The following is a 14984-nucleotide window of genomic DNA, read 5'->3' as shown; positions in this document are numbered from 1 at the left end:
GACACAAACACTGGACTCATAAATGAAGTCAAGTTTTATTTACATCACTTCCTCACTTATGCATTGGGAAGTTATGAAATTGTACAGTTCCTCTCATGAATACAATCCTTCTATCTCTCAAGTGTGATGTGTCCATACTGTAATGGAGTACAGACTCTGATACATACTTTTCCATCAATTAGACAAGTTGCCAATGTCAGTAACAATTCAGGGTCTCACAGGGAGGGTTACAATGCTTAATCCTCTCATGCCCGGGATGCAGCTGGTGAAGAAAAGGCTTGGACAAATCTAATTTGGAAGCTTAGATTCTGGCAAAAAGACTTGCACCGTAAGAGTGAGAGTCACCCACTGGACTCCTGGGTTTCTAACCAGTCAAGTGCCAACTGCCCATCGGAAAGAGTGATAGATTCATGGTCCCCACGATAATGGATACTCAAATTCCCCGGTGGTATTCAGTATGAGGTCTGCCACTTTATGACTGAAGAGCATAAAGCACCAGGCTACAGTGGGAGGCAGCAATGATCAGACAATAAAATCTGCTGACCAGCCTGCATTCTCACTCACCCAGCCTGACAATGTTTATCATATACTGTGGAGAAAACAGGAATGTAGAAATACAAAATTTAAAAAATAAAACAAAATTATTCTTAAACCCCCCCCCCCCCCCCCCATACCCCCCCTGCCCCCACCCCACCCCACCCCACCCCCCACTTTTCATTTTAAAAATAGTTAAAGACTCATTTGAAAGCAACCTCTGGAATACAAACCTAAAATGACTCAAACTTATAGTCTGTCTGCAGAAAACAATTTATGATCCCATCACACAGTTCACTGCTTTAAGCCCAGCCATTTAACACGGGCTATGCGTTCCCCACATTAGTACTGGCTCCATTCCGTGCAAGTCGAACAGAATGTTTCACCAAATCCATTCTCAACCTCTAGCTATGGGAGCAGCATTTTTAAACAAACAAATCTTAGTCACAGAGGTTTCTGCTTTACTCAATAAGCTACTTCCTCTGTCCCACAGTCTCCAGCCCCCACCCCAATCACAATCTTTCTGAACATCCAGCCTGCCTGTCAATGCCAAACAAATGATGGAGAAAACTTATAATCGGTGCCCGGTGTGAAGGGTTTCTAAAGAATGCCCCCCTGAGGGTATCTCGTACTCCTCAGGGCACCATGGAGTCTGAATTGTGGCCGTAACATGTCAAATGGAGCACAGCTCTTGACAGAAATGGAGAAGAAACAGATGACAAATAAATCAGTTAAAATTAGCACCATCTACAAACTCAAGTCTTTTTTAAAACACATGCCAACTGCATGCATCCTCAGGTCAGTTAAAGGTAACTGACAAGACATCCATTCTCGTGGAAGAAAGTGGGTAGGCTCCAGATTCCTCTCCAAGCCAGAGATCAAAGAAAACAAACTTCAAAAGGAAGCTCCTGAGGATGTTGAAGGAAAGATCAAATCCAGCCAATGCAGAACCCTTAAGACTTCTTAGCATCTGACATGCTCCTCTTCTTTAAATCACTCAAGTCCACGGGTGTGAAATCTGAAAAGCAAATATATTGACTTAGTGCCTAACCAATAGTAGCAGCGTGTGTATGGTGTAAAGACCACATCTTTTTAATTCCTTTGTGGGCTATAAAAGAAGGCATTGCTTTAAACCAAGACAACTGCAAAGAGATAGCTGCACTTTTAACAATCATGTTTACAGGGGCGCAACGGGAGTTGCATGTCATGTTGTCGTTTTACTGGAACAGTGAGAGTAGAACCAGACACCACTGAGCTGATGGGTCTAAACTGAGGGACAAGTGCTTGACAACAGAGTTCTGATTGACTCCTGACCATGTGCCTTGTGTGAGGTTAGCGCAGTGAGAACCACTTAGCCCGCAAACAGGAAGCATCAAAAAAAACTCTTTCACCCCCATGTGCAGCTACAAAAAGTTTCCAGTAACAGCCAGCTATCTTCCACTCAACCTTCTTCACAATTCCCCTGTTGAGGGATGAATGACAAGCCTTTAAAGACAGCGAAAGGAAAAATCCTTATCCAATAAATGAAAGAAAACACTGGTGTACAAACAACCTCAACTCATCAGCAAACAGCTGAAAAGAATTGAAAGGAAGAGAAACAGATTATGTGGTCTAGCCTGGTGCTGTCAAACCGTTTTCCCTGATTTTTTCCCACCCTTAATATTTCTATCTTGGCTGTCCTTGTGAGTTCATCTGTATGTGAGAGAGGGGAATTTAAACGGGTGAAAGTTAAGTTATAGAGAGTTATAAGTGAGCAATTCAAATCTCCTAACTGCCATTGATTGAAGACAATTTGCTCATAATAAAATTTTTTTTTTTAGTACATAGGAACATACAGGAACATAGAAATGGCCATACTGGCCTGAAAACACCTGATCTTGTTTGATCTCAGACACAAAGGAGACTGGGGCCTGGTTAGTACATGGATGAGAGACTGTCTGGGAATACCAAAAATGGCAGCCCCCTACCTTTGGGTCACAATGTGAAGGTGCCGGTGTTGGACTGGGGTGGACAAAGTCAGAAGTCACACAACATAAAGGTTATAGTCCAACAGGTTTATTTGAAATCATAAGTTTTTAAGAGTCTCACCCCTTCGTCAGGTGAAGTGCCACATGACGAAGGAGCAGCAGTCCATAAGCTTGGGATTTCAAAAACAAACTTGTCAGACTATAACCTGGTGTCGTGTGACTTCTGACTTTTATCTTTGGGTCATAGAGCCTGGGTTCAAGTCCCAGCTTCTGTAGAGATGTACCATAACTTAACTCAGCAGAATGATTAAAAATGCATGGGAATATAGGAACAGGAGTAGGCCATTCAGCCACTTGAGTCTGTTCTATCATTCAATGAGATCATGGCTGATCTGATTCCTAACTCCATATCCCTACCTTTGGCCCATATCCCTTAGTATCTTTGCTTAATAAAAATCTATCTCAGATTTAAAACTGACAACTGATCCAGCATCCACTGCTGTTTGTGGAAGAGCATTCCAAACATCTACCACCCTTTGTGTGTAGAAGTGCTTCCTAACAACACTCCTGAACAGTCTGGCTATAATTCTCAGACTATGCTCCCTAGTTCTAGAATCCCCAACAAGTGGAAATAGTTTATCTTTACCTACCATGCATGTTCCTGTTATTATCTTGGAAGACTTCAATCAGATCACCCCTTAACCTTAAGTTCTAGAGATAAAGGCCAAATTTGTATAATCTTTCCTCATAAATTAACCCCTAAAGTCCAGGTATCATTTCTGTAAAACTATGTTGCACTCCCAAAGGCCAATATATATTTCCCAAGACACCTGAAAACTGCTGAGTGTTTTCATTTAATCTGAGTTTGTCAGTCTGGGGACTTTGGATAGTTTGGTTAATTTTTTTTCACATTTGTCACAGCTCCAGGATTAGTTTGGCTCGATTTCCAGTGCACTAACCCAGTGAATCTTCATAATGGGAAGGGAGTAGTTACGCGGTCAGATACACAGCTACAGACATTTGCATCACGAATACTGCAACATAAACCCTAAATAATGGCCCAGAACTACAGGTCAGTATTGGAAAGGGTATGTCCAACATTTAAGCTGCATTTCAATCAGCCTGTTCAACCATTTGAAGCTTCTGGTGCCGGGACAAAATCAGGAGACAAGCTTTTAGACCCGTTTTAAAAACCATCTATGGGAATGTGGGCTTCATTGGCTGGGTCAGTGTTCACTGCCCACCCCTGGATGCCCTTGAGGTGGTCAGCTGACTCCTTGAATCACTGCAGTCCATTGTGTGTAAGTACAGCCACACTGCTCTTGTGTGTGGCGGGTGGGGGGGTGGAGTTCTGGCATTTTGACCCAGCAACACTGAAGGAACAGCAATATATTTCCAAGTTATGGGAAGGCTATTATCAAGCTGGACAGGGTTCAGAAGAGATTTACCAGGATATTCCCAGGTATGGAAGGTTTGAGTTATAAAGAAAGGCTGGATAGGCTGGGACATTTTTCACTGGAGTGTAGAGGTTGAGAGGCAACCTGATAGAAGTTTATAAAATAAGGAGAGATATAGATAGAGTTAATGTTAGTTGTCTTTTCCCTAGGATGTATCTGCAGCCCTTTGTCCTTCTAAATAGCAGTTGCTGTAGGTTTGGAAGGTACTATCTAAGGAGCTTTAGCATGTCGATGCAGTGCATCCTGTAGATGGCCCACAATGCTGCTACCTTGCACTGATGGTGGAGGAAGTGCATATTGTGGATGTGGCACCTATCAAGCAGACCACTTTGCCCTGATGTTGTCAAGCCTCTTGAGTGTTTTTGGAGTTCTACTCATCCAGGCAACTGGGGAGGACTCCATCACACTACTGTCTTGTGATGATGGACAGGCTTTGGGGTGGGCGTGGGGGTGTTGAGTTGGGGGGACAGATGGTGAGTTAGTCACTGCAAGATTCCTAACCTCTGACCTGCTTTTGTAGCAGCAGTATTTATATGGCTAGTCCAGTTAGTTTCTGGTCAGGAGTAACCCACAGAACGCTGATAGCAAAGGGTTCAGCAATATTAATGGTACTGAATATCAACAGATGATTATTACACTTTCTCTTATTGGAGACGTCACTGAGTGATACTTGCGTGGTCCAAATGTTACTCGCCACTTTTCAGCCCAAGCCTGGATATTTTCCAAGTCTTGCTGCATTTGGACATGGATCGCTTCAGTATCTGAGGTACCGAAAATATGACCTCATCAATGAACAACCCCACTTCTGACCTTATGATGGAGGGAAGGTCATTGATGAAGCAGCTGAAAATGGTTGGGCTTAGGACACTACCCTGAGGAACTCCTGCAGACATGTCCTGGAGCTGATGAACTTCAAAAAAACAACAACCATTTGTGGTAGGTGTGACTCCAAACGGCAGAGAGTTTTCTCTGCGATTCCCAATGACTTCAATTTTGCTGGGGCTCCTTGATGTCTCACTCGGTCAAATACAGCCTTGAAGCCCAGGGCAGGCACTCTCAACCACCTCTGGAGTTGAGCTCTTTTGTCCATGCTAGAACCGAAGCAGTAATGAGGTCAGGAGCCAAGTGCCCCTGGCAGACCCCAAACTGAGTGTCACTAAGTTGATTATTGCCCCTCAAGTGCTGCTTGTTAGCACCTGCTGATGACAACTTCCATTGCTTTACTGATGATCGAGGCCAATGGGTCGGTAATTAGCCTGGTTGGATTCGTTCTGCTTTTTATGTATAGGATATACTCAGGCAATTTTTTATGTTGTCAAGTAGATGCCAGTGTTGTAATTGTGTTAGAACAGTTTGGCTAGGGGAGGGGCAAGTTCTGAAGCACAAGTCTTCAGTACCATTGTCAGGAGGTCGTCAGGGCCCATAGGCTTTGCAGTATCCAGTGCAATCCGCATTTTCTCGATATTCCATAGACTGAATCAAATTGGCTGAAGGCTGGCATCTGCGATGCTGGGGGTCTCTGAAGGATGCCATTTTGGATTATCTACTTGGCACTGCTGGTTGAAGAATACTGGGACTTCTTCAGCCTAGTCTTTTGCACTGATATGCTGAGCTTTCTACATCATTGAGGATGTGGATTTTTGTGCAGTCTTTTCCTCCAGCGAACAGTTTATATGTTCACTATCATTGAACATTGGATGTAGCAGGATTGCAGTGCTTAGATTAGATTACTGAGTGTGGAATCCCTTAGCTCTGTCTATCACTTGCTGCTTATGCTGTTTGGCATACAAATTGTCACTGCAGTTTTTAGGTATGCCTGGTGCTGTTCCTAGCATGCCATCCTGCACTCTTCATTGTGCCAGGATTGATCCCCTGACTTGCTGGTAAGGGGAGACTGGGGATATGCAGGCCATGAATTGTAGATTGCGTTGGAGTACAATCCTTCCCAACTGTATACCATTGTTCGGCCACTTTGCTGGGACAGCCCTGTCAGTGGAATGGTGGTATCATCGTCTGGGATACAGCCACAGCCATATTCATGAAATAAGCCTTCAGAGACCACATTAGGCTGTTGCTCAAATACTCAGACAGCTTTCCCATTTCTCCCCACCCCCAATATGTTAGTAAGGAAGACATTGCAGGGTTGACAAGGCATACGATGCCTTTGCCGAGGTCAGAGACAGGTGGTCTCTTCAGTTTCATTCTTTCGTTAGATGTTTTACTGGTTTGCTAGGTAATTTAGAGAATAGTGAACAGTCAACCAGATTGCTGAGGGGCTGAAGTCATGCTTGGGCTAGACAGGTAAAAATGGCAGATTTCCTTCAATAAGGAACATTAGTGAAGGAGATGGATTATTACAAGAAATGACAATGGTTCATCAGCCATCATTGGACTTTTAATTCCAGATCTTTAAAAAAAAACTTGAAATGTTGCCACCTACCATGGTAGGATTCAAACCTGTGCATCCAGAACATTATCTGGGTCCCCAGAACATTACCTGAACCTTTGGATTATTAGTCCAGTGACAATACCACTACACTACAGCCTATGGCTACCTTAGGTTTGTTCAACACATTCACATTAGTTCTATGACCCTTTGATCTTTTGCTTATAAATTCTGTGTCTGATGCCACCTCTCCCACTGACACCTGAAGAAGAAGCGAGACTCCGAAAGCTTGTGTTTTCAAATAAACCTGTTGGACTATAACCTGGTGTCGTGTGTTCTTTGACCTTGTCCACTCCAGTCCAAAAGCATTCATCACCCCTCCATTATCCCCCAGCAGTTTTCTTCTCCCTTGCTTAACCCCCTAGTGTTTGTTCCCCAAACCATATCCATCCCCAGCAAGGACATTGATGAGTTCCCTCACTCAACCTGTCCAGCAGTGTTCACTGCCCTTTGTTCCAAAAGCCCCTGACAATGTCAGTCTCTCCCCAACTCAATCCCTCAACCTGCTCCCCACACGAACCCCACCCACCCCCCCAAAACCTCAACCTGCTCCCCCCACCCCCCCAAAACATGTTGACACTTTTGCCATCAGCCAGACAGCAGTCAGGGATTCCAGCAAATGAGTTAAGGAGAGGATTGTGGTGATGGTAGGGGGAGGGTGGGGTGGTTGGCGGGGAAGTGGAGGAGAATGAGCTGTGTGTGTTGTGGGGTTACTGCAGAGGCTAGCAAGCAGTGTTTAAAGTGGGGGCCCGGGGTGGTGACAATTGCTGGTACAGGGCTGAATGTTGCTGCGGGTGCTGGAATGCTTTGACACTCCAGCTCATTTGCTCCTGAACAGGCTTTACCAGCTGCTTGGGAAAGCTTTCGATAGATGTGTACAAAATCCAGCTTACACACAGTACAAACAGCCTGAATCTGATCAGCATAAAGCCTGAAATTAGAAGCTTAAATTTCCCATGTAAAATAACATGAATGTGCGCATGACGTGATTTCTTCTGGGTCCTGAGGTGCAACAGTGATGCAAGTTGAGTCAGAGATCTCTCCCCATATTGGAAGATTTGGGGCTAAGGCTTTTAGTTTCTAATTCAGATCTTTCAAGGGTCATGTCTTCTTCATCATCTCTGCCGTCTTGCAGATTGCTCGAAATGCGCATTTGAAGATGGCCAAAGGAAGAATTCAGATTACCTACTGTTAGACTCATCTTCCCTCTGCTCTATATCTAATCAAGGGGAAAAATGAAATTGGATCTGAATATAAGGTCCTACAGCAATACACCAATTGAATGATAATCGCCTACAGTGCTATTTTAAAAACTGCTTTGTTTTTATTAAATGGCTGGATAGCAGCAGTCGAAAACCAAGTATTCACTAATTTGGGGAACGAAACTAAAAGCAGTGCAAGTGTGAGGTCACAGTGCTGAATACCATTTGTAAATATAAAGGCTTATTGCACAACAAAAACAAGGAGCTTGTTATCGTGAGAACATGGATTTTGAACAATACTAACAGAATCCAATTGCACACTGTCAGGGCTATAATTCCACTGCAACCTACCTACACAGCAGTAGAATTATTTGCAAGTAAAATAGCAAAAGGTGCAGCAACAAGTTGACCCTTTGATGGACTAGACAGTTCAGAAAACCTGAAAAATAAGATTTCATAATCTATGTTTCTTTAAGATACACGGGTGTGATACTTCTAGAAATAAAACAGAAAACTGTTAGAACTATGTGGGTCACCAAATGACTGTAAAAATAGCTGGAACTGATTATATAATCTTTCAGATGTGCACTGCTCATCATAACCTGCCCTTACTCTCAGAAGCTAAGTGAGCTGCAGTATAATTCCAGCATAGTCTTTATTTCCAAGTTCAATCCACAATTCTTCCTTTTGATTTTAGAAGCCATCTTAAAAGGCTCCAAACCAAATTTTTGAGAAATCCACTGTCTACCAATCAACATGTGGACATAGTGCTAGGTTGAGCTAGCGCAAATGCACAGCTCCTTAGCAGAAGAGTAAGAGCTTACAGCTAGGGCCACTCCACCCTTCAGAGAATTTGTTTGCAGGTCTGTCTGAAGCCAAAGATGATTAATTTCATTCGTCCCCGAGTTTCCAAGTTGGTTGCTCAACAACGTCTTTGTCAAGCAAGTCTGGCACAAAACAAAACTCAATTCAAATGTCATTGCCAAATGTGTTATCTTGGATCCAACTCCACCCCATGTAGCTAATACACAAGGATTGCTGAACATTGAAGATAGTGATTATAGTTTATAATCGGAGAGTTTTAAGTCACTCAGAGGTAGCAAGAACTGCAGATGCCGGAGTCAGAGACAACACAGTGTGGAGCTGGACGGACATAGCAGGTCAGGCAGCAGAGGAGCAGGACAGTCTATGTTTCAGGTTGAAGCCAGTCTCAACCAAGAGTGTCGACCCAAAACATCAGCTCTCCTGCTCCTCAGATGCTGCCTGACCTGCTGTGATCCTCCAGCTCCACACTGAATTGGATCTGAGAGTTTTACATGGGGCCAAAGTTTCTCTCAAATAAATTTCAGTCATGTGTATTTAAACAAGTATCTGTTAATAGAAGAAACAGCACAGCTTGAAGCCAATAGCAGTCTTTTACTACACTGGGCTGCAGTGTTCAAGAAGGCTTCACATTGGATGTGCAGCACAGAAATAGGCCATTCAGCCCAACCAGTCCATGCTGGTGTTTGCGGTCCATTTGAACCTCATCCCATCTTCCACCATTGTAACCTGCTATTCTTTTCTCCCTTGTCTGAACTCCCCTCAAACCATCTACACTATTTACATCAACCACTTCCTATGGATGTGAGCTCCACATTGTCACCACTTTTTGGATAAAGAAGTTCCTTTTGAATTCTATTAGATTGCTTGGTGACTATCTTATATCATTGGCAAGAGAAAACATTTTCTCTATATCCACTAACAGAAACTTGGGTAATTGTGAAGAGCCAAGGTAGATTACCCGTTCTCCAAAAGAATCCAAGACAAGGAGTATGAATCCGGAATCCAGGCACTTACATGGCAGAGTATTAATAATACAGAAACAGGGCATTCTGCCCAATTAATCCCAAAGTGTTTATGCCCCACAAGAGCCTTCTTTCACTTTATTTCATCTGTGTAAGATTGTCTTTTTATTTCTTGATACTTTGTATGTTTTTCCAGCTTTCCCTCAAAACCTATTTACACAGTTCACCTCAGCTGCTCCTTATGGCTTTGGGCAAAGAAATTTATTCAGAACTTCTTACTGAATTTATCAGTGCCTGTCTTATATTTATGATCCCTGGCTTGGAATTAATTTTCATAACAATTTTTGGGGCACCGTGTTACAAAGTATTACTGAAACACCTTCTTTAAAACTTATTACGCTAGAAAGGGGAGGTATTAAACACTTTCTGAAAACTGGTTTATCTCAAAATTCCTTTTGCAAAAATAAGACTTCCAAATTACATGGTCAGATTTACCCTCTGACCTCCCACAGCCCTCTCAACCATCCATTACTCACTGTTCAGATTTGGATTTGGATTCTTCTCTACATACTGGACAGGGCCTCGCTCGTTTCCTGACATCTGGCTCCTCAGTTCCTGTTCCACACACTGCCAAGCTGCAAACCAGAATCAGATATCAGGCTAGAGTAAGACAGAAAACAGCCTTTGGTAAAAACTTTGTCCACCCTCCCTCCTCCCTCCCTTCAGCCTGATTTTCCCAGTGTTAAAAAGATGAACAAGAGCTTTCAGGTTAAATTCACAGCAACACGTTTTCCAAAATAATTTTACAAGCACCAAAAAGTATTGATTTTTTGCCTTTCTACACTCACTATCTAACCACACTAGCTTTGTAGATTTAAACATTACTAACTACAAGAACAGTGATTTTTTTTCTAAATAGAGATCTAACCACAGACCAGCTTTTACAACTATTTTTGTCTCAAATCTGAGTGAAAAATGATTTGTGGCCTCACTTCATCCTATGGTTACAAGCCAAAGATGTCATTAAAAGAATACCCTAGCTAAAAAGATATTCAAGATGCAAATTATGAAAACCACGAATGTAGGGCTTTCATTTTAATGGAGCAGTCCAGTTGGATCCTGCAACACCACAATACTGTGTCTACAATTTCAAACAGGAAAGCTGCCCCATTGGCAAAGTTTAACTTTCTGTACTGGGTAATCACTGAAACCCTATGATATGAACTGAGAAGCCATAACTGCCAGCTGCTACACAAAGTGAAACATTCCCACTGTTGGGAAGCAGGGGCCCAACTCCGTGCTTCAAGTCTATTATTAACTAATCTTTACTCAATAGCAGTGTACACACAAACTAAGAGAAATGGAGCTGTACGTCTGTCAAGCTAAAATGCATTAACTGTGTTGGCACAAGATGCCTTATCAAGAAAGCATCAAAGCTTACAAGTGATCAAAGCCCTAAGGACTTTAGACGAGTACAGACAATGTAACTTCGTAAGGTTATCTGTAAGATTATACAGCTGTGACAGTGCATTACAAGCTCAGGAGTTATTCAAAGTCCAAGCAGACCCCTTGGAACACAACAACTGATGAATAGTAGATAATTCAAATAAGTGTCACAAAGCATATTTTGTTTGAATTCCCTAGATAAAAACAGAGCTCTGTATGTGAAACTCTTTTTTAAGCATTAATACATCAAAACATAACTTGATATGTTTCATGATTTCATATGCAAGTTGCCAAATGCTTTGTGTTAAGCATGGAACAAAAGAAGACATTAGCAGATTAAAGCACAGGTACCAGCTGTTAGCTCTTATTGTCAATTGTTGATGAAACCACAGCATGATTTTAAAGGAAGGATTCTACCAACGCAGAATCTCAGCAATAAATTAATATTAATTCTCTCTATTAAAAATGAAAAGCTCACATTTTACTCAAATGCCTTTAATTTTTCAATCTAAATATCCAAGAACAAAAGCACACCGTACCCCATTGGGAAAATGATGTGTATGTCAGTATTGGCTGGAACCTAAACGCCTCCAATTTGACAGCATGGAACTAGTGTCATTACCAGATGGCTGAGGACAAATTCGAAAACATATCAGACAAAATATATACCTTAATAAAATAATATCTAGTGTTGAACTATTCACTTATACTTATGATACTCAAGTGAACAAGGCTGTCCACTTTACCCAGAGATTTGCGTACTAAAATATTTAGATTAGAAGATAACAAGGAAATCTCCCTTCCAGTCCTTTTAACTAGTCTACACAATGGCTGAGAGAAGGGAAGCGCAGGCAACTACTACATCCTTAATAATTAGATCCAACCTTCATTTTCCCCTCTTGTGGGATAATCGTAGACACACCCTGCTCTCCTTTTTATCTCCAGTGGGAACTACTGTTCAAAGCTGCTTTTTGAAAATAATGGTTTTATGACTTTGAAATTTTTTGTTGAGGTGCAACAATCTGCAGTTTAACACCACCTCATGCCAAGACAGGGATACTATTTCTCACATAAGTCACATCAGAAGCCCAAATTTTGTTTTTAAGTAGAAAACTTAAGCATTCACATGGGTTAATAATCTAAGTGCTAGTTACTATGGTAAAGTTAAACTCAGATTTTGTTGCTCATGGACTTAGAAGGAATTAAAAAGAACATGATCCAGGGCAGGAACCAAATTATACCATACAGTTGGTTCTGCTGCAACACGTGTTTCTTCAACGCAAAGTCACTTTAATGCGATTGAAGAACTTAGACACAAACTCTCCTTACCAGTGTTGACTATAACACGATTCCGGCCCCATTAGTTTAAATGTTGTGCCTTTTTCTTATGTGCAATTTTCTTATGATGGGAGATCGCACGAAAACAGAACTATCGCATTATATCAGAACCCCCTGTACATCCAACATCAAAACTGCAACTACACTACAACAAACATGGAGAGTCACTGGCACCCTCTTGGTAGATTAATAATGTCAAGTTTTGAAACATCTTATGATATTTGACAATTGAGATTAATGCACAGGGTACTTTCCTTTTGAAGCTTAAAGAAAGCCAGGATATGGTAACAATTTGTGGTGCGAAATATACGCCTTTAACATAATAAAATGGCCCAAGGCAAAACTTGACACTGAGCCTATCAGGGCAATTGGCCAAAAGCTACAGAAAATAGGGAAATTGTAAGGAGCATCTTAAAAAAAGGAAAGAGAGGTAGAGAGGTGAAGAGCTTTAAGGAGGTAAATTCAGAGTTTAGGGACTTATCAAGTAAAGGCACTGCCACCCATGGTGGAGCAGTTAAAATTCAGGGGGTTCAAGAGGCCAAAATTAGGGAGTCAGAAGTCAATGACGCCAGGTTATAGTCCAACAGGTTTATTGAAATCACTAGCTTTTGGAGCACTCCTCCTTCGTCAAGTGTAGTCGACGAAGGAGCAGCTCTCCGCAGGCTTGTGATTTTAAATAAACCCATTGGACTATAACCTGGTGTTGCATAACTTCTGACTTTGTCCACCCCAGTCCAACACCAGCACCTCAGAAGCCTAACCAGAAGCCAACGTGGGCAACAAGTACAGGGTGACAGGTTAACAGGGCTTGGTGAGAGTTAAGAAATGGACAACATAGTTTTGGGTGACCTCAGCTTAATGCAGGGTAGAATGCTGGAGACCAGCCAGGACAGCTTTGCAATAGTCAAGTCTAGAGGTAACTAAGGAATGGATAAGGGTTTCAGCGGGTGAGCTGAAGTAGGAACAAGTCTGAAGAGGTGGAAATAAGCAAGCTTAGTTGTGATGCAAATGTGGTTAGGTGTCCACTTCAGGATCAAATACATCACCAAAGCTGCAAAAAAAACCTAGTTCAACCTTAGGCTGTTGCCAGGGGGAAAAAAGCAATGGAGTTGGCAGCCAGGGTTCAGAGTTTATAGTGAAGACTGAAGGCAGTGGCTTTGATCTTCCTACTAATTAATTAGAGGGAATTTCTGCTCATCCAAACCAGTGGAAGAATTGGTAGAGATATTGGTAAGGTTGAGCTAAGCTGTGATTTTGCGGTATGTTGCCAAGGAGCAGCACGTAGGTAAAAAAGGGTGGGAGGAGCAAGGAAAACAAAATCACAACTTCATATCAAGATACAGATCATCTCATTGGTAATAATATGAATATTTAGTACCAGGATCTGTGGTTAGTAATACACTAGTGTCTGATTCAGGAGGTTGAGAGCTCCAGACTCACCCCAAATCTAAACTGCAAATATCAAAGTTAACACTCCAGTGGCAGTACTGAGGGACTGTTATATTTTGGAGGTGCCATCTTTCAAATAAGGCATTAAAATGAGACCACTCTTCACTCTCACAGGGGAGGATAGTAGATCCCACTGCATTATTTTAGGAAAATGTATCCTTCAATCAACAACACAAACAATCAGATGATATTATTATTGTTGTTTGTGGGTATCTATGTGCATATTGGCTGCTGTGTTTCCTACATTACAACAGCAACTACACATCAAAAGTACTTTATTGGTTGTAAAGCACTTTGGGATGTCCTTTTTCTTTACATCAATCTCAATGTACCTTCATGTATAAATCTGACATTTTCTTCATGTGCTGGAGTATAAATCTCCTGTGGGGCAGTGTTTGTCGGAGAGCGAGGTCCATTGTTTCGCTTCCCATTATAAACAATCCTTGGTGCAGGTGAGCTGGAAGAGAGGGGATAGAATTATATTTAGGTAATAATTAAAAAGTTAAATTCTCTAGATATTTGATGTAGATAAACCTCAAGTTGATTAGGAAAGACAGAACTGCATCCTCTAGTAATTCTAAGTGCACGACTTAACTTGTACCAAGTCACGTTCACCTACTAACCATCTCTGCTACCAACATCGACTCCTGGTCAAGACAAATTGATTTTAAAAGTTTGCAAATACTTCCGTAGCCTTGCCCTCCCTAACTCTATAATATTCTCCAGACAAAATGCTCCAAGATAATTTACCTCATCTGGGTTCAGCACCCCCCATTTTAACTGCCCCACCATTAGTGGTCATGTCATCAGTTGCTTAGGCCCTAAATTCTGGGACTCCCTGCCCACACCTCTCTGCTATGCTATTTCACATGGGTCCTTTAAGACACTCCTTAAAACCTACTTCTTGGGCCAAGCTTTTGATCACCTGACCAAACATCTCCATACGTGGCTCAGTGTTATTTCTGAGATAGTAGGAACCGCAGATGCTGGAGAATCTGAGACAACAACAGCAGGCCAAGCAGCATCAGAGGAGCAGGAAGGCTGACGTTTCGGGCCTAGACCCTTCTTCAGAAATGGGGGAGGGGAAGGGGGTTCCGAAATAAATAGGGAGAGAGGGGGAGGTGGATAGAAGATGGATAAAGGAGAAGATAGGTGGAGAGGAGACAGACAGGTCAAAGAGGCGGGGATGGAGCCAGTAAAGGTGAGTGTAGGTGGGGAGGTAGGGAGGTGATAGGTCAGTCCAGGGAGGACAGACAGGTCAAGGGGGTGGGATGAGGTTAGTAGGTAGGAGATGGGGGTGAGGCTTGAGGTGAGAGGAGGGGATAGGTGGGAGGAAGGACAGGTTAGGGAGGCGGGGA

General features: G+C 42.3%; 1 protein-coding gene across 1 annotated transcript in view; it reads right to left on the bottom strand.

Annotated features, from left to right (window-relative positions):
* Window positions 1-16: 16 nt before the first annotated feature.
* The window catches only part of mcrip1 (MAPK regulated corepressor interacting protein 1), a 37473-nt gene continuing 22505 nt past the window's right edge, over window positions 17-14984 (bottom strand). Inside the window, exons 2-4 of the mRNA XM_048611088.1 lie at window positions 13959-14083; window positions 9930-10028; window positions 17-1552 (exon numbers count right to left, since the gene is read on the bottom strand). Coding sequence (XP_048467045.1) covers window positions 1488-1552; window positions 9930-10028; window positions 13959-14083 — 289 coding nt within the window. The 3' untranslated portion in view covers window positions 17-1487. The remainder of the gene's footprint in view (window positions 1553-9929; window positions 10029-13958; window positions 14084-14984) is intronic.

This window comes from Rhincodon typus, chromosome 23, assembly GCF_021869965.1.
Source record: "Rhincodon typus isolate 14 chromosome 23, sRhiTyp1.1, whole genome shotgun sequence".
Classification (NCBI taxonomy): domain Eukaryota; kingdom Metazoa; phylum Chordata; class Chondrichthyes; order Orectolobiformes; family Rhincodontidae; genus Rhincodon; species Rhincodon typus.
The sequence above is the reverse complement of the archived record's forward strand: the minus strand, read 5'-3'. Positions and strand labels throughout refer to the sequence as shown.